This window comes from Arachis ipaensis, chromosome B3 (genome assembly GCF_059453495.1).
Source record: "Arachis ipaensis isolate K30076 ecotype BB chromosome B3, ASM5945349v1, whole genome shotgun sequence".
NCBI classification, from domain to species: domain Eukaryota; kingdom Viridiplantae; phylum Streptophyta; class Magnoliopsida; order Fabales; family Fabaceae; genus Arachis; species Arachis ipaensis.
The window spans coordinates 45,221,772-45,242,431 of record NC_142438.1 but is presented as its reverse complement, the minus strand read 5'-3'; the positions used below and the strand labels follow the sequence as shown (position 1 = coordinate 45,242,431).

At 35.0% G+C, this 20,660-nt stretch overlaps 1 protein-coding gene across 1 annotated transcript; it reads left to right on the top strand.

The window, feature by feature from the left end:
* The first annotated feature begins 48 nt into the window (after positions 1-48).
* Positions 49-7,328, top strand: LOC148570480 (ATP-dependent DNA helicase RRM3-like). Its single transcript, XM_088507058.1, has 5 exons — positions 49-253; positions 367-833; positions 3,390-4,568; positions 4,672-4,691; positions 6,602-7,328. The coding sequence occupies exons 1-5, from the start codon at positions 49-51 to the stop codon at positions 7,326-7,328; spliced, it is 2,598 nt and encodes an 865-aa protein (XP_088363184.1).
* Positions 7,329-20,660: the final 13,332 nt, after the last annotated feature.

The following is a 20,660-nucleotide window of genomic DNA, read 5'->3' as shown; positions in this document are numbered from 1 at the left end:
ACCGTGAATGGTGTTACTTATGATACATTTCAAGAGGCATGTTCCGCCATGGGATTCTTGATAGATGATAAGGAGTATGTTTCTGCTATTAAGGAAGTCGCCGAGTTAGCGTCAGCTGCACAGCTAAGGAGGCTTTTTGTGATGTTACTGCTATCTGGTTCCATGGGAAGACCTCTGTTAGTTTGGGAGCAAACTTGGACTTATTTGTCTGATGATATTCTTTACCGCAGAAGACATGAGCTGCAATATCCTTGTAAGATTTTTGTTCATCGTGAATTTATTACATGACAGGTGGGCACACACGCATGCACACAGTAGAGAAGTTATATTATGGTGCTAATATTTATTAATTATCGTTAAATGTAGATCTAACTATGAGTCAGGACGAGTTGCAAACGTTTTGTTTGTTGAAGATTGAGAGACTATTGCAGAGTAATGGAAAATCATTGAGAAATTATGATGGCATGCCGGTTCCTAATAACTCTTTAGTCTCTCAATTTAGCAATTTGATGCTGCTGCGTGAGTTGCAGTATGATACTGTTTCTTTGTCTCGTGAGCACGATGCAAATATCTTAAAGTTAAATGAAGAACAGAGGGTGGTCTATGATAAAATTATTGACTGTGTTTCGAATAAGAGGGATGGATTCTTTTTTGTGTACGGGTTTTGTGGCACTGGAAAAACTTTTTTATACAGAGTTTTGTCAGCTAGATTGCGATATGAGAAAAAGATTGTTATAAATGTTGCTTCTAGTGGTATTGCTTCTCTGTTGTTACCTGGTGGTAAGACGGCGCATTCTATGTTCAATATTCCTGTTGACCTGACTGAAGACACTGTAACACCCTACCACCCAAAATTTACGCTTAAGTCGTAAAATAGAGGTGGCGAGGTATTACGACTTCTAAAAATTAAAATACATACTTATAATAGTAGAAAGAATATAATAGACTAGGAGCCTTGAAAAATGGGTAAAACAAAATCGCAAAATAAAAAGCGCCGCGCTCCGAAAACGGAACATCTTGCGTGTGAGGAAAACTATAACTATCAAACGTAAGATAATAAAAGTAGGAATAGAAAGTCAAAGGTACAAAATAACAAGCTCCTAACTCAGTCCGCGAAGTTAAGGCTGGCCGGAGAATATTTACATATATATATACATATCCAAAACCCAAGATGTACATAAACAAAATTCTGCCTCTCCATAAACCTCTAAGAGGATCAAAAAGAATAAGTTATGTGGAGAGAAAGCTAAGTACGTGTATATACATCACTGCACAACAAAAAAACACAGTAACCACTTTGCTTCAGGTGTCCAGACGCCTAATGAGATACCTTACGACCTGCATTTGAAAAATAATAACATAGTATGGAATGAGAACCGGAGGTTCTCAGTATGGTAAAGGTGCTCACATAGTTAATATAAAAGGTCTCAGGAAAGTCAGAGGCATTCCTAGAACTCCGACACTCAAAATCATTCTTAAATAAAATAAACTAAACCAAAAGTTAGGTAAGTTATCTAAGGTATTCTAGTTCTGAATCTAACTTTAACTTAATACTTCACTTTCTGTCGCCTCCAATCCGCCGAATCACTGGTGGAACAACCTTCTCCCCTCACACCTTCATCAAGAGGGATTTCTCAGAAAACATACACATACAGTTCAAGCAAGGAAAGCACAGATAGAGAAGCATTTACAGCAAGTAGAACAAGTAGCGGATAAGCAGAATTAAACAGTTAAGCAAGCTAAGACAATGCACACTCAAACAAAGCAAACAAATGCATATGATGTATGCCTATCCTATGGCTGATGAGTCTCATCTGTCGGTTATACAGCCATCCCGACATGTCCTGGTAGTTAACCATTGGACAGTCCCTCTGTGTGCGCATCCCCAAGCTCAATAATATTCCATGGAGTTAAACTCCAAGCTCAAATATAATATTCAATATATATATATATATATATATATGCATGCCCATGGGGGAATCCGGGGAGTTAAAGTACCCGGTCACATCTTGCGACAGAGGGTCAACAAATAGTCTCAAATACACAAGCCACATAATAATCTCTTTCTTTTTAAAATAACACTTCAAATCAAAACTCCAATTCTTATAGAAATTCTAGCAGTATCTCCTCTAAAACTCAAATTTCTGCCAACCCTTCAAGGGTCCCAACTACCGAACCAAACACCTCTCAATCATTCAAATCATTTCCAGTAACATTATTTCAAAATCAAACAAATACCAATATTAAATCTTTTTCCAAAACCAACTAACTTCAACAGCAAATTATTAACAACAGCTAAACCACACATTTTATACCATATACACAATCCATCAATTATTCATTCAGTTCATACCTATCTTAAGGTCTTCTAGCCTAAGATTCCACGTGACATTAAACATTAACTACGAAAAACCAAAACCATACCTTTGTACGGAATCAAAATATTCGAAGCTCCAGAGAAACTTTTTGACTGAGCTATCGAAGAAGAAAATGTCCAGAATCGTCTATCCCTCCTAAAATTTCCGTTGGCCAAACCCAAAGAAAAGATGAGCTATGTTACTTGCAACTTCCACTAATAAAAAATGGTGCCAACGTGTAGAAGAGGAGGTTACGAATACTCTTACCGGACTAGATTTTTTATTGGAGTTACAGATTGTAAGAAATCGAAGCCGGAAGTTCGAAGGAATTTACGTTCTTTCTTTTTCTCTTCGTTACGCTATTCTCTCTCTTTTCTTTTCTTTCTTACGGCATTCATATATATATATATATATATATATATATATATAATGATTGAAGTATTAGGTTAAATAGTGAATAATAATAATAATACAGGAACGAACTTTAGTGAATAATATATATATATATATATATAAACGAAAGCGTAGACTAGGTAATCGGAAATAGGGAAGTCAAATAGTTATAATAATAATAATAATTATAATAATAACGATAATAATAATAATTTATATATAAAGTTAATAATATATAAGTTACTAATCTAAATGACATTAGTAACTTAAAGGTGAAAGGTATTTGGTGAAGCATTAGTAAAGTTAAGCTCAACAAAGAGTGCTGATATTTACTCATATCGGCGGATATCGAACTCGATAATAATATTATTAACTAACCTCTATTTTTAAATTAAAATATCAATTACTCAAATTAAAATATACATATAAGTTTCATTACTTATAGGTTAATAGAATTATAGTTTTAATTATGTAAAATATTTCATCATAATATATATATATAAGAATATGTATTTGATTGAATTCAAATAGTTATAAAATTAGTTCAATTATTAATAATAAAATAATTTCTAAAAATAGAAAACTCCAATTTATGAAATAAATTATAACTTATTTATATTTATATTTTTAAAACTGAAGATCGCTACAGACACTGTTTGCCGGATTAAGAAGGATAGTCCAAAAGCTGAGGTATTTCGATTGGCTGATTTGATTATTTGGGATGAGGCACCGATGACTAACAAATTAGCATTTGAAGCGCTCGATAGGACGTTGCGTGATATAATAGTTTCGGTCTCTGATAGGAATAAAGATTTACCTTTTGGTGGGAAGGTGGTCGTTCTGGGTGGTGATTTCAGGCAGGTCTTGCCAGTTATTCCAAAAGGTTCGCGTGCTGAGATTGTCATGGCTTCCATAAATTCTTCTATCGTTTGGAAATATTGCAAAGTTTTGCGACTGACAAAAAATATGAGGTTAGTAATCGGATCGGAACAATCAACTGCTCAGGAGTTAAGGTCGTTTTCAGATTGGATACTTCAAATCGGTGAAGGTCGATGTGGAACAGTGGTCAACGATAAATTTTTTGTTGATATTCCTTCTGATCTAATCATTCCTATCTTGGAAAATCCAGTGGAAGATATTGTAAATACAATCTATCCAAATTTGGTTCAGAATTTTCGTGATCCAAGTTTTTTCCAAGATAGGGCAATACTCGCTCCGACTGTCGACAATGTTGAAGAGATAAACAATTATATAGTTGACTTGTTGTCCAGTGAGGAGAAAAATTATCTCAGTGCTGATTCGATATTTGGTAGTGATGCCTATTTTGATGTTGATGTTGATTGGATAACTGTTGAATTCTTGAATCAGATTAGGTGTTCTGGTCTACCTAATCATTCGTTAAAGTTGAAAATAGGCGTGCCTATTATTTTGTTGAGGAATATTGATCCGGCTGGGGGTTTGTGTAATGGGACTCGACTTGTTGTGCGAGATCTAGGGACAAATGTGATCGGTGCTGATATTGTTTCTGGTAGCAATGTTGGGGATAAAGTTTTTATCACCAAAATGAATATGATTTCCAGTGATACGGTTATACCGTTTAAATTCCAACGCCGTCAATTTCTGGTTTCTCTGTCGTTTGCGATGACAATCAACAAAAGCCAGGGTCAGACATTATCAACAGTCGGTTTGTTCTTGCGTCGTCCTGTGTTTTCTCACGGTCAACTTTATGTAGCTCTTTCCCGAGTTAGGAATAGAAATGGTCTTAAGATTTTACTTTGTGATGAAGGATTAGTTGATGCTGTCAGGACTGAAAACGTTGTATTTAAGGAATTTTTTGATAAAATATAATGTATTTTTTTGTTATATCTTTCAGTCTTATCTATGTAATTTATAGTTTTGTTTTTGTGTATATCTTTTTTAGAGAGGGACATCTTCTTTGGGGTATGTTTAAAATTGTCTCAAGCATTTCGTGTGGACTAGATGCATCATTTTTTATGAACCATTAGTTTCTATTAAGTGAAAATTAAAGGATGTTATGAAAGAAGAGTATTCATACGCTTTATAAATATAGAATATATTAGTATATATACATTAACACCATTTTAATGCATAATATTTTAAAAATGGCAAGTATAATCTTTTACTTTAAAATGAATATAAAACATATCAATACATGTAAAAATATTTTTTATTTATTAAAATTAATTATTATACTATACTATTTTGAATGAGATGATGTAAGGATATAAAATATATCAATACATATAAAAATATTTTTTGTTTATTAAAATTAATTATTATTATACTATACTATACTATTTTTAATAACATGTCATTCTCAACGATTACAAAGATAAAATTTCTACTTATGTTTTCTTATATTTATGGATCATGGTTTGCTTTTGTGAATCATTGTCTCCGTATGGGGTTTGTAGCTAATCTACTTTCTCAGTGGTGATGTGGTTGGCAGTGTTTTTTCAACAAAGTGGGTTTATAGATCCATCCTCTCCTATTCGAGTTTTGCATTCCCATTTTCATTCTCATTCACTAATCCATTTGAATTGTTTGTTATATTTTTTAATTTTATTTTTGTATTTTTTTAGTCAAAACTATTTTATATTTCATTTCTTCGATTCATAGACGTAAAGTTGTTTGCGCTGAATTTAATAAATTCATTGAGAAATGAATGGGTGTTGTGACACCGAATTGGCATGATGTTCTTGCGTTATCTTCCTTTGAAAATTCAATTTTTTGTTTATAATTTTACATGTTATGTAACCACTGACTACTGAGACTGGATGTGTTTGAAAGTTCGAAAATTGAAACACACATATCTATTGATGACGATGATGGTGTAAGACGGTATAGGGGGAGAAAATGAAGTATACGTTACCAATAAATATATAAATAAATAAATTGCATAATATATAGTGTATTTAAAAGAAAAAAAAAGAAAAAATACTCCGAATAAATAAATTTCACCCGACTAATCATGAGTATCGAAATAAATGGCTTAAACTTGTTGGGTTAGTTTGTTGATATAACTAGATAAAAAAAATTTGATAATAAAATATGGGCATTTTATTAATAAAAAATAATTATTTATCTTTTGTTAGAAAGAAAAGTCAGATGATATCAATACAAATTTGATTTTAATCTCTCAAAAAAAATTGGATTTTAATCTAAATTATATCTTTTGTTAGAAAAAGAATTTCTTGGTGCTTTCTGTCTTCTATTTTTTTATTATTATTTTGGTTCTAATATTTAGGTGAAATTTGTAAGGCCCAGAACTTTTGAAAAGTCTTATTATGATCAAGTCTCAAATCATATAGTTATTTATAGCCTTAATTTCAGAAATTATTTTATTTAAGGTAATTAAGGCAAGTTTTGATTTATTGGATTTGAGATACGTTATGATTATTATCCAATTTCACAATTATTGGATTGTTTTCTATATCCAAATTATAAACTTGATAGTTGTGAAATAATAAGGATTTCTATATGATTTGGATTAAATAATTAATATTTTAAATATTAATGCTGCTATTTTGGAAAATAGAGAAATTAATTATATTATTTCTAATTTTTAGATTTGGGAATTTTATTGAAAATAATTTGTAAAATTGAGGAGCAAATAGTATTTCTATACATTAATTTTGTTGGATTAAAATTTGTTCCTAATTACTATATTACCCTTACTTTTATTTGAAATTACAAAACTAACCCTATTACCCTAGTTTTGTTAAAATTACCGAATTGGCCTTTACCCTAATTTTGGCATACCCTCCCTCCATTCTCCCTTCAGTGCTGTGCAGCCTCCAAACCCATTCTTCACTATCTTTGCTGTGCAGCCATATCCTAAACACACCCACCCAGTTCCTGAATCAAAGGAAAAAGAATGAAAATGGAAAGAAGAGGGGGACTGAGCCAGAAGGACGAAGCAGAGAGGGAAAGGGGGGACCGAGTCGCGGCAGAGGAGAGGAGGGAGTTCGCTGTCGCGCCGCCACGTCGCCACCGCCGAAGCTTCCTGTGACGCCTCTCAAACCATCACCGCCACTGTGCCATGGAGAAGAGAGAGTGACGCGAAGGAGGGAGATGAGGCCTCACTGTCGTCGCGCTCTGCCGCACGCGAGGAGCGCCACCGTCGAAGCCGTGCCTTTCGTCCCTGCCCAGTCGCGACTCCGCCATCCTGCGCCACCGTGGGTCCATTGTTGCCGAACCAAACAGAGGAAAGAGGGAGACTCTTCCGCGGCGTCACCACGCCGGACCGCCGCACGTGAGGAACTAGGCTGTCGCTGCATTTCCCATCGCCGAGGAGAGAGCCTAGAGGAGAGAGAGAGGTCGCGCGATGTTGAGGGTGGGAGATGCGGACCAGTGGCGCGTGCGGGACGCGACCCACTGCGCGGAGCTATCGCCGCCGTTTCTGCCGCCGGCAAGCCTCGGTTACCATCGTCGGAGCTTTCGCCCGTTTCTGTCACTGGGGAACCTTGCTGCCGTCGTCGGAAAACCCCGCTGCCGTTGCCGGAAAACTCTGCCGGTAAGGTCTTGTTAATGGATCCTGTTTCTTTTGAATTTTGAGAATACCATAGTCATGGCTTGTTGCTGCAGCGGTCATCTGAGTCGCGTGGAGGGAGAAAGAGCCATTGGGTGTCGCCGCACCTAGCCTCCGCTGCCTCTGTCGCCGGAAACAGCCACCGAGTTCTCTGTTTTGGTAAGAATTTCTGAGTCGAAAGGCCTTCAGTCGCTGCTCTGTAAACTTATGCTGAGGCATTGCAGTGCTGTCCATCATAGGGTTGTGGATTCGTGCTTGCATTCCGTGCTCGGAGTTGCAGCTGCCTCGTTTTGTCATCCCAGTAGGTATTTATGTTTCGAAAAGCCTCGCGTTAGTATTTGGTTGTTTGATTAATGAATATGAGTCTTGGTAATGTGGGATCGAGTCCTGATTATTATATGTTGCGATTAGTGTTGCTATGGCTATTGCGAAGGTGGCTTGGAGCTGAGGTTTTGGTTGCCGTCAGTTCGGGTTGAGGCGGAAAGGACTCTGTGAGGCGTTTAGGTTATGGAATTGCGTTTTGAGGTAGGGGCGCTTTCCGAAAACTATAGTTTATTATTGGAATTATTACATATGGGTATTGATGTGAGGATGTGTATTTGGTGATTGCATCAGTCCTATGTATTATTTGATTGTTTTGTATGATTATGTGTATTTGAAGTTAATTCTTTTAAAGCATTGAGATCGGGTTGAATTTGTTGGAAAATGATTTGAATTGAATGGATTTTTTTTGAGAACGTGTAATATAGAATGCACTCTTGATTTCAGCCTGGCTGGCTTTAAATGAGCTGGTTTTTGATAAATGACTGTTGCTGAACCGTTTCTTTAAAGCTTTAGAAATGAGTGTATTCGGCTGATAATGATTTGATTTTGAAACGGTTTTCTTGAAATATAGAATTGAGATAACTGTTGGATTTTTGGCTTGCCTTGGACTGATTTTTGAAGTTTGGACTGTTGGAAAAGGATTGTGGAATGGTTTTGTTGGGACCCGAACCGGGTGGCAAAGTCCAAGTTTTAGGGGAGGTGCTGCCGAAATTTCAAAAAAATCCGAGTCTTTATTGAAATGTTGTTTGGAGAATGATGAGTTAAAGACTTCTACTATTTTTTTGAATTATCAAGAAAAGGATGATTCATGCTTTTGAAATGAGTTAGTAAAAGGGGAAATTGTAATTTAGTCTTGCTTCTTAAGAAAGGCATTGTATCTCTTTCAAGAGAAAGTTATTTAGATGAAACTTGTGTTTTAAAGCTGTTTGAACGTGAAAAGGGTTTATGCCTTTGAATTTGACTTGGGGGTTTCAATTAAAGAAGTTTCAATGACTTTGAAAGAACCTGAATGTCAATTGACAAGTTTCATTTTGAAATGTTTTGAGAAAGGTTTTAAGTACTCTTTGAATTCTGAATTCTTGCAAGACTAAGGCAATTTTGAATAGTGAAACGCTTTAGAATTTATCATGGGGGGTTGAAGTTGGTTTTGCCTAAGTAAAGAAAACGGCTTTGAAAGAAGTAAATGATTTACGTGACTCGGTTTGGCTTAGATCCTATTTTCTTACTCAAATCAGAAAGCCAATGTTTTAATGATTTTAAATGAATTTGGCGAAATGAGATATGTTATTCTCCCCTAAAGACTTGGGACTCTGCCGAGAAACTTTGTTATAAAATCCCATTGTTGAATGGATGATTTTGAATGTTTCACAATAAGTCTTTAACTTGCCATGGTTATGGAAGTTTGGAAAGAGGATGCCGAGAGTGGCATTGTTTTCAAAGGGGAATTTACCTTGAGTAAAAGTGGCTTATGAGCCTGAGATGATTTGAGAAATGAGATCTTTAAAGCCAAGGCTGAAAAGAGTTGAAACTCGATTTCAAAGTGAAATGAATTGAGAAAATGATTTATGGCTTAAATGCTGACTTTATGAATTTAATGATGTTGAATGGTGGAAGTGCTGTTTTGTTGTGAGCCGGAATGGCTGTGTATGATTATACATATTGGTTGGTTCTGGATTGAACCGTGAGCCGGAATGGCTGTGTATGATATGAATATTGGCTGGTTCTGGACTGAACCGTCAGCCGGATGGCTGAGATGGATGTTGATCCATGGATGAGATTGAATGCATGTTTATGCTGAATCATTGATAAATGTGAATATTGCACTTCCACTATCTGAGATACGAGTTTCCCTGGGTAGTAGCAGTGGCTAGCCACCACGTGCTCCAGGTCGAGACTTGATACTCTGTTGACCCTATGTCGTAAGTGTGGCCGGGCACTGTGAAAGGCCCGGATGAGCTCGCCCCCGTAAATATTCACCAGTGAGGGTGATGGATATGGATCATGATTATGATCAAGTTTATGATGAGTATAACTCGAGTTGGGGATGCACGACAGAGGGACAGTCCAATGGTTAGCTACCAGGACTTGTCGGGTTGGCTCTATAACCGACAGATGATATCATCAGCCACTAGGGACAGGCATGCATCATATGCATTTGTGTGACATTGGTTGGGTGTGCATATTATACTTGGTTTGCCTATGTGATTAATTGCTAACTGTTCTACTTGTAATATCTGTTTGTTTGTGCTTGAACTTCCTGTCTGTGTTTGCATCTGGGACTCTGTTGGATTGTGGTGATTAGTTGTTGGTTGGATTGTTTGGGCCTAGGGCCGTGGTTGGAAAGAGATGAACTGATGGTTGATTTCGGTTTTTGTGTTTCTGGTTTGGAATAAAATTATGAAAGGCTATTTTGGTTCCGCATAGATAAACCGTTTTGAAAGGCTTTTGAGTTTTGAGAATTGAACGGCTTTTCTTTCTGAAAAGATTTCCGACTTTACTTTCATTGTAAACCGTTGTTTTTGAAAAGAGGCATAAGACGGTTATAAATCACTGGTGCGGTTATCTTCATGTATCCTATTACAGTAATTCCCAAAAACCCTCTACTGAGAACCCTTTCGAGGATGATGTTCTCACCCCCCCTTCATTTTTCCCTTTTCAGGATATGGGCGCAGAAGTTACGAAGAGTTTATTTAGTTGTTGTTGAGATGCTCTGCATTGTTTTAGTTTTGGTTTATTGTACCCTCGCCTTTATCTTGATATATTCTGTAAGAGGGATAGGAATTGTATTGGTTAATGTTTGTAATAATATTTATATATATGTGTGTATATATATATGGATGTACTCTTTATGAGTTTCTGTAAGTTGTATGGATGTACGTTGTATATCAAAAGTATTTTTGGAAGCGGTACTGCGGTTTAAAGTTTCAAACAGGCTCATATTTTAGTATTAAATATTATAAGTGTCGTCGTAATGTCCGAGCTATCAGAGTCGCGCAGCCGGAAGTGTGAGCTTTGGTAGTTAGGATGTTACATTATGGTATCAGAGCAGTTCTTCCTGTAGAGCCTGAGGAATGGACTGACTATGCTTCAATTGCATACTCTGAGAGTTTGTCATGTTCTAGATCTTGTTGAATGACGAGGATTAGAGCTTTATGCACATGACGGTCTATTGATTTAACGCTGTTAGTCTTGCATTGCATAATTCCTGAGATTAAGTTTGGCCGGCTTAATACTAGTGAATTATGTATATGAAAGCACTGATGGGTTATCATAGATGAAATACAAGTTTTGAGTAAAGCGAATCGCGGGTTTTGGGCACGTTAGAAACTATTTCTCGAGGCTATTCAGTTGTGTGTCTTGAATTCTGTTCGAGTTGACCTGTTCTTTTGTATCCTAACTTGAAGTCCTTGTTTTCTAATCCTTTGGAAAGTAGTTTGATTTTTCAACGCTATTCCTCTATCGATATGCATTCTTGTTTGACCTTAAGTGCATATGCTGGTTTAAGATCCCTGTTGCATCTATCTTCCTCTGTTTGAGTTCTTCTTGATTCAAGTATTCTTTGATATAGCCTTGAACTTGTCTTAATGTGCTGTGACTTTTAACTCCGGGTTCTGAGTCCATTCTTTGAGAAATTGTTGATTCAGTTTTTCTCTTACTTGACAGTGATCACAGCCAATTTTGAGATTTTATAAATTGCTGTTGATTAGATATATACTTTTCTATATAAGAAACTTTGAGATTACTTATACAGTTTAACAACTATTTATTTCCAATACCCCGCCTGTACTTCTACTGGTTTATGGAACTGCATTTGCTTTAATTTACAGTTTGACCTTCTAGTAATTTTACTTTAGTTCCAATGCACATCTTCATTTGATTATGCATTTGGGTATTTTTCAAATATTGAAAAGAAAGAATTTTTCACTTTTATCTCGGTTGAGTTTCATTTGATAAGTTTTACTTAACTTATTTTGAATTGAGTTTGATTTAGTATGCCATGTTGTTTATGCCATTGTTGTTCTTCTGAAAATGTTGGATTCATAGCTTTCTTCTTATGAATGGAATCGTTCCTTCTTAAGCTTTTCACCTCTATGAATGTCATACGTGATTCTGTTTTTAACTAATCTTTTGCACCTTGTGAACATTATCATTGATCTTGGTTTTTCCTCCCTTGTGAATCTCACTCTTATGTGAGTCAGCTTGATTTGTTTCAAATTGTGCATCGTCTATCCTCTCATTGTCTTTACAAGAGTTTTTAATCAAAGATTTATCCCTGGGAAATTTCTAATGATTGATTGGTCTTTTCCTAAGGCTTAGTATTCTTTTGGATCAATGGAAAGCTTGTTTGATGACTCATGCCTAGTGAATCTTGTTTGAACTACTTTGGTTTAAGACTCTTTCTTGTATGGCTTGACTCCTTCTTAAGTACATCCTAATATTCTTGAATATCCTTTTGAAATGGTGATTTCAAGTATATTTTTGGAGTCTTGTTTTAAACTTTTAAAGAAGTTTTGAATTCTCTTTGAAGAAATTCTAAACGGAATTTATTTTCTGTTGCTTGATTGAGATTGAAATCATTGTTCAATTTTGACGAAATTAATTTAAAGTTGGCATGCGCTATTTTAAATGAAGTTTTGAAAAGCTTCCTTGTTTAGTGGAAATCGGTTCGTTTGTAACGCACCACTTATTTCTTTACCAGATTGTAAGCAAAAATTTTATCTCGGAATTTCCTTTCTAAAAAGAGTTTAATTTTCTCTTTCATCTTTGCTATAATTTTTATACACGCTTGTTTGAATATGAACTTTGGGAATTTTTAAACAAGCATTTGATTTCTCTTCCGAGTCTTTTTGTGACTACTTTTGGTTAAGATTGTGCACCCAACTAACTTTCTAAAATATTTGATGAAAATATTTTTGCTCTTAGCCAAATCTGGGTGCATTTTATTTTTTTTTAAAACTCTACATAATCTACTTCAACATGAAGTTGAATTAGAGCAAAGCCACGTTATTGCTTTTGTTGCCCTCTTGAGGAATGTTTGCTATTGAGCTTTTCTTCTAAATTGCGAAGTGATTTTCCGCAAGTTTTCGATTCTTTTATGAACAATGTATTAGGAAGTATTTTTAATCATGCTCTTAAGTTCTGTGAGTTTTGTCTCGGGTTTGAAGTATTCTCTTCTGTAAACCTTATACTTCTTCGGCCCAGCTTGAGTTTGTTTCAAACTGATGCGCTGGTTTTCTTCCTATTGATCTTGTTGAACTTCTTTGATCCAAGGGTTATCTTTGAAGTTGTCCATTGATTCATTTCTCGCAAACTTCACTGCTTGAGCATCCTTGTTTACCTGGAATTGGATACACTCTCTCAAATCTATGAGTATTATTGTTGACATTTATCTCTCATTTCTAAGATCTTGTATTCCTCTGAGTAGACTCGAGAATTGTTTTGATATCACGTGCGACTTGTAGACGTAGTAACGCGATGCGTTAGTTCTCTAAGACGTGATATGTGTATACGGAAGTTGAAGCGGTAGGTGTGCAACGTTAGGAGTTGTGGGTGTTTTGTTCCTTGTAAACGGGTGCAGCTGTCAGGCTTGTGATCGGATATGGGGATTGTAAAGTGCTTGATGGAGTTGGGGAGTTGAAGCTTTGAGGTTGATATGAGATTAGTGTGCGGATGTTGAGCACGTCGTTTTAACCCCATCATGTTTTATAGCCTTCGATGCCTTGCTTTACTATCACCTACTTGAACCATGCCACCTTTTGCATTGAGCCTATCTTATAATGTTTGCTTTGCGACCATGCTCCTACCTTTGCCTCCTTATGCTTCTAACAATCAAAGTATTTGAAAAAGTGTATATATGATTATATTTTGAGATATTTTTGCTTATTCCTTAAATGTGTTCAAGGGTGAACTATTATGGAATTTCTTTCATTTTGTATCAATTTTCGAGGGCGAAAATTTTTATAAGGTGGGTAGAATGTAAGGCCCAGAACTTTTGAAAAGTCTTATTATGATCAAGTCTCAAATCATATAGTTATTTATAGCCTTAATTTCAGAAATTATTTTATTTAAGGTAATTAAGGCAAGTTTTGATTTATTGGATTTGAGATACGTTATGATTATTATCCAATTTCACAATTATTGGATTGTTTTCTATATCCAAATTATAAAGTTGATAGTTGTGAAATAATAAGGATTTCTATATGATTTGGATTAAATAATTAATATTTTAAATATTAATGCTGCTATTTTGGAAAATAGAGAAATTAATTATATTATTTCTAATTTTTAGATTTGGGCATTTTATTGAAAATAATTTGTAAAATTGAGGAGCAAATAGTATTTCTATACATTAATTTTGTTGGATTAAAATTTGTTCCTAATTACTATATTACCCCTACTTTTATTTGAAATTACAAAACTAACCCTATTACCCTAGTTTTGTTAAAATTACCGAATTGGCCTTTACCCTAATTTTGGCATACCCTCCCTCCATTCTCCCTTCAGTGCTGCGCAGCCTCCAAACCCATTCTTCACTATCTTTGCTGTGCAGCCATATCCTAAACACACCCACCCGGTTCCTGAATCAAAGGAAAAAGAATAAAAATGGAAAGAAGAGGGGGACTGAGCCAGAAGGACGAAGCAGAGAGGGAAAGGGGGGACCGAGTCGCGGCAGAGGAGAGGAGGGAGTTCGCTGTCGCGCCGCCACGTCGCCACCGCCGAAGCTTCCTGTGACGCCTGTCAAACCATCACCGCCACTGTGCCATGGAGAAGAGAGAGTGACGCGAAGGAGGGAGATGAGGCCTCACTGTCGTCGCGCTCTGCCGCACGCGAGGAGCGCCACCGTTGAAGCCGTGCCTTTCGTCCCTGCCCAGTCGTGACTCCGCCATCCTGCGCCACCGTGGGTCCATTGTTGCCGAACCAGACAGAGGAAAGAGGGAGACTCTTCCGCGGCGTCACCACGCCGGACCGCCGCACGTGTGGAACCGGGCTGTCGCTGCATTTCCCATCGCCGAGGAGAGAGCCTAGAGGAGAGAGAGAGGTCGCGCGATGTTGAGGGTGGAAGATGCGGACCAGTGGCGCGTGCGGGACGCGACCCACTGCGCGGAGCTATCGCCGCCGTTTCTGCCGCCGGCAAGCCTCGGTTAGCATCGTCGGAGCTTTCGCCCGTTTCTGTCACTGGGGAACCTTGCTGCCGTCGTCGGAAAACCCCGCTGCCGTTGCCGGAAAACTCTGCCGGTAAGGTCTTGTTAATGGATCCTGTTTCTTTTGAATTTTGAGAATACCATAGTCATGGCTTGTTGCTGCAGCGGTCATCTGAGTCGCGTGGAGGGAGAAAGAGCCATTGGGTGTCGCCGCTGCCTCTATCGCCGGAAACAGCCACCGAGTTCTCTGTTTTGGTAAGAATTTCTGAGTCGAAAGGCCTTCAGTCGCTGCTCTGTAAACTTATGCTGAGGCATTGCGGTGTTGTCCATCATAGGGTTGTGGATTCGTGCTTGCATTTCGTGCTCGGAGTTGCAGTTGCCTCGTTTTGTCATCCCAGTAGGTATTTATGTTTCGAAAAGCCTCGCGTTAGTATTTGGTTGTTTAATTAATGAATATGAGTCTTGGTAATGTGGGATCGAGTCCTGATTATTATATGTTGCGATTAGTGTTGCTATGGCTATTGCGAAGGTGGCTTGGAGCTGAGGTTTTGGTTGCCGTCAGTTCGGGTTGAGGCGGAAAGGACTCTGTGAGGCGTTTAGGTTATGGAATTGCGTTTTGAGGTAGGGGCGCTTTCCGAAAACTATAGTTTATTATTGGAATTATTACATATGGGTATTGATGTGAGGATGTGTATTTGGTGATTGTATCAGTCCTATGTATTATTTGATTGTTTTGTATGATTATGGGTGTTTGTTTGACTGGACTGTTGTGTGGTTTTGTGAAACGAAATGCTTTTGAAGTTAATTCTTTTAAAGCGTTGAGATCGGGTTGAATTTGTTGGAAAATGATTTGAATTGAATGGATTTTTTTTGAGAACGTGTAATATAGAATGCACTCTTGATTTCAGCCTGGCTGGCTTTAAATGAGCTGGTTTTTGATAAATGACTGTTGCTGAACCGTTTCTTTAAAGCTTTAGAAATGAGTGTATTCGGCTGATAATGATTTGATTTTGAAACGGTTTTCTTGAAATATAGAATTGAGATAACTGTTGGATTTTTGGCTTGCCTTGGACTGATTTTTGAAGTTTGGACTGTTGGAAAAGGATTGTGGAATGGTTTTGTTGGGACCCGAACCGGGTGGCAAAGTCCAAGTTTTAGGGGAGGTGCTGCCGAAATTTCAAAAAAATCCGAGTCTTTATTGAAATGTTGTTTGGAGAATGATGAGTTAAAGACTTCTACTATTTTTTTGAATTATCAAGAAAAGGATGATTCATGCTTTTGAAATGAGTTAGTAAAAGGGGAAATTGTAATTTAGTCTTGCTTCTTAAGAAAGGCATTGTATCTCTTTCAAGAGAAAGTTATTTAGATGAAACTTGTGTTTTAAAGCTGTTTGAACGTGAAAAGGGTTTATGCCTTTGAATTTGACTTGGGGGTTTCAATTAAAGAAGTTTCAATGACTTTGAAAGAACCTGAATGTCAATTGACAAGTTTCATTTTGAAATGTTTTGAGAAAGGTTTTAAGTACTCTTTGAATTCTGAATTCTTGCAAGACTAAGGCAATTTTGAATAGTGAAACGCTTTAGAATTTATCATGGGGGGTTGAAGTTGGTTTTGCCTAAGTAAAGAAAACGGCTTTGAAAGAAGTAAATGATTTACGTGACTCGGTTTGGCTTAGATCCTATTTTCTTACTCAAATCAGAAAGCCAATGTTTTAATGATTTTAAATGAATTTGGCGAAATGAGATATGTTATTCTCCCCTAAAGACTTGGGACTCTGCCGAGAAACTTTGTTATAAAATCCCATTGTTGAATGGATGATTTTGAATGTTTCACAATAAGTCTTTAACTTGCCATGGTTATGGAAGTTTGGAAAGAGGATGCCGAGAGTGGCATTGTTTTCAAAGGGGAATTTACCTTGAGTAAAAGTGGCTTATGAGCCTGAGATGATTTGAGAAATGAGATCTTTAAAGCCAAGGCTGAAAAGAGTTGAAACTCGATTTCAAAGTGAAATGAATTGAGAAAATGATTTATGGCTTAAATGCTGACTTTATGAATTTAATGATGTTGAATGGTGGAAGTGCTGTTTTGTTGTGAGCCGGAATGGCTGTGTATGATTATACATATTGGTTGGTTCTGGATTGAACCGTGAGCCGGAATGGCTGTGTATGATATGAATATTGGCTGGTTCTGGACTGAACCGTCAGCCGGATGGCTGAGATGGATGTTGATCCATGGATGAGATTGAATGCATGTTTATGCTGAATCATTGATAAATGTGAATATTGCACTTCCACTATCTGAGATACGAGTTTCCCTGGGTAGTAGCAGTGGCTAGCCACCACGTGCTCCAGGTCGAGACTTGATACTCTGTTGACCCTATGTCGTAAGTGTGGCCGGGCACTGTGAAAGGCCCGGATGAGCTCGCCCCCGTAAATATTCACCAGTGAGGGTGATGGATATGGATCATGATTATGATCAAGTTTATGATGAGTATAACTCGAGTTGGCGATGCACGACAGAGGGACAATCCAATGGTTAGCTACCAGGACTTGTCGGGTTGGCTCTATAACCGACAGATGATATCATCAGCCACTAGGGACAGGCATGCATCATATGCATTTGTGTGACATTGGTTGGGTGTGCATATTATACTTGGTTTGCCTATGTGATTAATTGCTAACTGTTCTACTTGTAATAACTGTTTGTTTGTGCTTGAACTTCCTGTCTGTGTTTGCATCTGGGACTCTGTTGGATTGTGGTGATTAGTTGTTGGTTGGATTGTTTGGGCCTAGGGCCGTGGTTGGAAAGAGATGAACTGATGGTTCATTTCGGTTTTTGTGTTTCTGGTTTGGAATAAAATTATGAAAGGCTATTTTGGTTCCGCATAGATAAACCGTTTTGAAAGGCTTTTGAGTTTTGAGAATTGAACGGCTTTTCTTTCCGAAAAGATTTCCGACTTTACTTTCATTGTAAACCGTTGTTTTTGAAAAGAGGCATAAGACGGTTATGAATCACTGGTGCGGTTATCTTCATGTATCCTATTATAGTAATTCCCAAAAACCCTCTACTGAGAACCCTTTCGAGGATGATGTTCTCACCCCCCTACATTTTTTCCCTTTCAGGATATGGGCGCAGAAGTTACGAAGAGTTTATTTAGTTGTTGTTGAGATGCTCTGTATTGTTTTAGTTTTGGTTTATTGTACCCTCGCCTTTATCTTGATATATTCTATAAGAGGGATAGGAATTGTATTGGTTAATGTTTGTAATAATATTTATATATATGTATGTATATATATATGGATGTACTCTTTATGAGTTTCTGTAAGTTGTATGGATGTACGTTGTATATCAAAAGTATTTTTGGAAGCGGTACTGCGGTTTAAAGTTTCAAACAGGCTCATATTTTAGTATTAAATATTATAAGTGTCGTCGTAATGTCCGAGCTATCAGAGTCGCGCAGCCGGAAGTGTGAGCTTTGGTAGTTAGGATGTTACAAAATTCTAATTTGATGTCTGATATTTTAAATATTTTATTTTAGTGCAAAATAATTTTGCACGAGTTTAATATTTTTTCACTCTTAAAATTTGATACAAATTCTTTGTATCAGGAAATATTTTGTATTAGACTATTGAGATTTAAAGTACTTAATTATGCACTAAAATGTTATGCATTTATTAGAGTTTATCAAGGTTTCTTTTTATATTAACCTTTGATTTCTATATAATGTAATCAAATGGTCTATATAAATATGGAATATTGTATAAGCAGATAATTGTTGTGCTCATTTAAAAGATACCCTCTTCTTTAGTGGATAAATTTGATGATTCATATTTTCATATTTTATTTTGATTCTTTTTTTTTGTTTAGAAAGCCATTTTTTAAATACAGTTATTTTGTTTGATATGAAAAAGTTATTTCATTACGTGGTTTTGAAAATATTCAATCTTATTAAAAATATTAGTTATTTACTCTTTTTAACTTGATATTGTTTTTTCCAAAAAAAAAGATAAAAAAAGTATATCCTTAATATATTAATAAGAATAAAATATGACCAGTTTATTAATAAAAAATAATTATTTATCTTTTGTTAGAAAAAAAAGTCAGATGATATCAATGGAAATTTGATTTTACTCTGTCAAAAAAATTTTGATTATAATCTAGATTATATCTTTTGTTAGAAAAAAAATTCTTGGTGCCTTCTGTCTTCTATTTTTTTATTATTATTTTGGTTTTAATATTTAGGCCAAATTCTAATTTGATGTCTGATATTTTAAATATGTTATTTTAGTGCAGAATAATTTTGCACAAGTATAATATTATTTCACTCTTAAATTTGGTACAAATTCTATGTATTAGGAAATATTTTGTATTAGACTATTGATATTTAAAATACTTAATTAAGCACTAAAATGTTATGCATTTATTAGAGTCCATCAATGTTCTTTTTTTATATTAACCTTTGATTTCTATATAATGTAATCAAATGGTCTATATAAATATGGGATATTGTATTGTATAATCAGATAATTATTGTGCTCATTTAAAAGATACCCTCTTCTTTAATTGATAAATTTGACGATTCATATTTTCATATTTTATTTTGATTCTTTTTTTTTTAGTTTAAAAAGCCATTTTTTAAATACAGTTATTTTGTTTAATATGAAAAAGTTATTTCATTACGTGGTTTTGAAAATATTCAATTTTATTAAAAAACTTAGTTATTTACTTTTTTTAACTTGATATTATTTTTTCCAAAAAAAGATAAAGAAAGTATATCCTTAATATATTAATAAGAATAAAATATGACCAGTTTATTAATAAAAAAATAATTATTTATCTTTTGTTAGAAAAAAAGTCAGATGATATCAATGCAAATTTGATTTTACTTTGTCAAAAAAATTTTGATTATAATCTAGATTATATCTTTTGTTAGAAAAAAAATTTCTTGGTGCCTTCCATCTTCTATTTATTTATTATTATTTTAGTTTTAATATTTAGGTCAAATTCTAATTTCATGTCTGATATTTTAAATATTTTATTTTAGTGCAGAATAATTTTACACAAGTTTAATATTATTTCACTCTTAAATTTGGTACAAATTCTATGTATTAGGAAATATTTTGTATTAGACTATTGAAATTTAAAGTACTTAATTATGCAGTAAAATGTTATGCATTTATTAGAGTTTATCAATGTTCTTCTTTTATATTAACCTTTAATTTCTATATAATGTAATCAAATGGTCTATATAAATATGGGATATTGTATAAGCAGATAATTGTTGTCCTCATTTAAAAGATACCATCTTCTTTAGTGGATAAATCTGACGATTCATATTTTCATATTTTATTTTGATTTTTTTTTTAGTTTAAAAAGCCATTTTTTAAATATAGTTATTTTGTTTGATATGAAAAAGTTATTTCATTACATGCTTTTGAAAATATTCAATTTTATTAAAAAACTTACTTATTTACTTTTTTTAATTTGATATTATTTTTTTCAAAAAAAGATAAAGAAAGTATATTCTTAATATATTAATAAGAACAAAATATGACCATTTTATTAATAAAAACAATTATTTATCTTTTGTTAGAAAGAAAAGTCAAATCATATCAATGCAAATTTGATTTTAAATTGTCAAAAAAAATTGATTTTAATGTAAATTATATCTTTTGTTAGAAAAAAATTTCTTGGTGCCTTCTGTCTTCTATTTTTTATTATTATTTTGGTTCTAATATTTAGGTCAAATTCTAATTTTATGTTTGATATTTTAAATATTTTATTTTAGTGCAGAATAATTTTGCACGAGTTTAATATTCTTAAATTTGATACAAATTCTTTGTATTAGGAAATATTTTGTATTAGGCTATTGAGATTTAAAGTACTTAATTA

Excerpts from the sequence above, each read along its gene's own strand:
- LOC148570480 (XM_088507058.1), top strand. The coding sequence starts at position 49 with ATGGGATTCTTGATAGATGATAAGGAGTATGTTTCTGCTATTAAGGAA. Across the intron at positions 4,569-4,671 it reads CTGTCAGGACTGAAAACGTT|AGAGGGACATCTTCTTTGGG; the intron begins GTATTTAAGGAA and ends TATCTTTTTTAG. Across the intron at positions 4,692-6,601 it reads AGAGGGACATCTTCTTTGGG|CCATATCCTAAACACACCCA; the intron begins GTATGTTTAAAA and ends TTTGCTGTGCAG.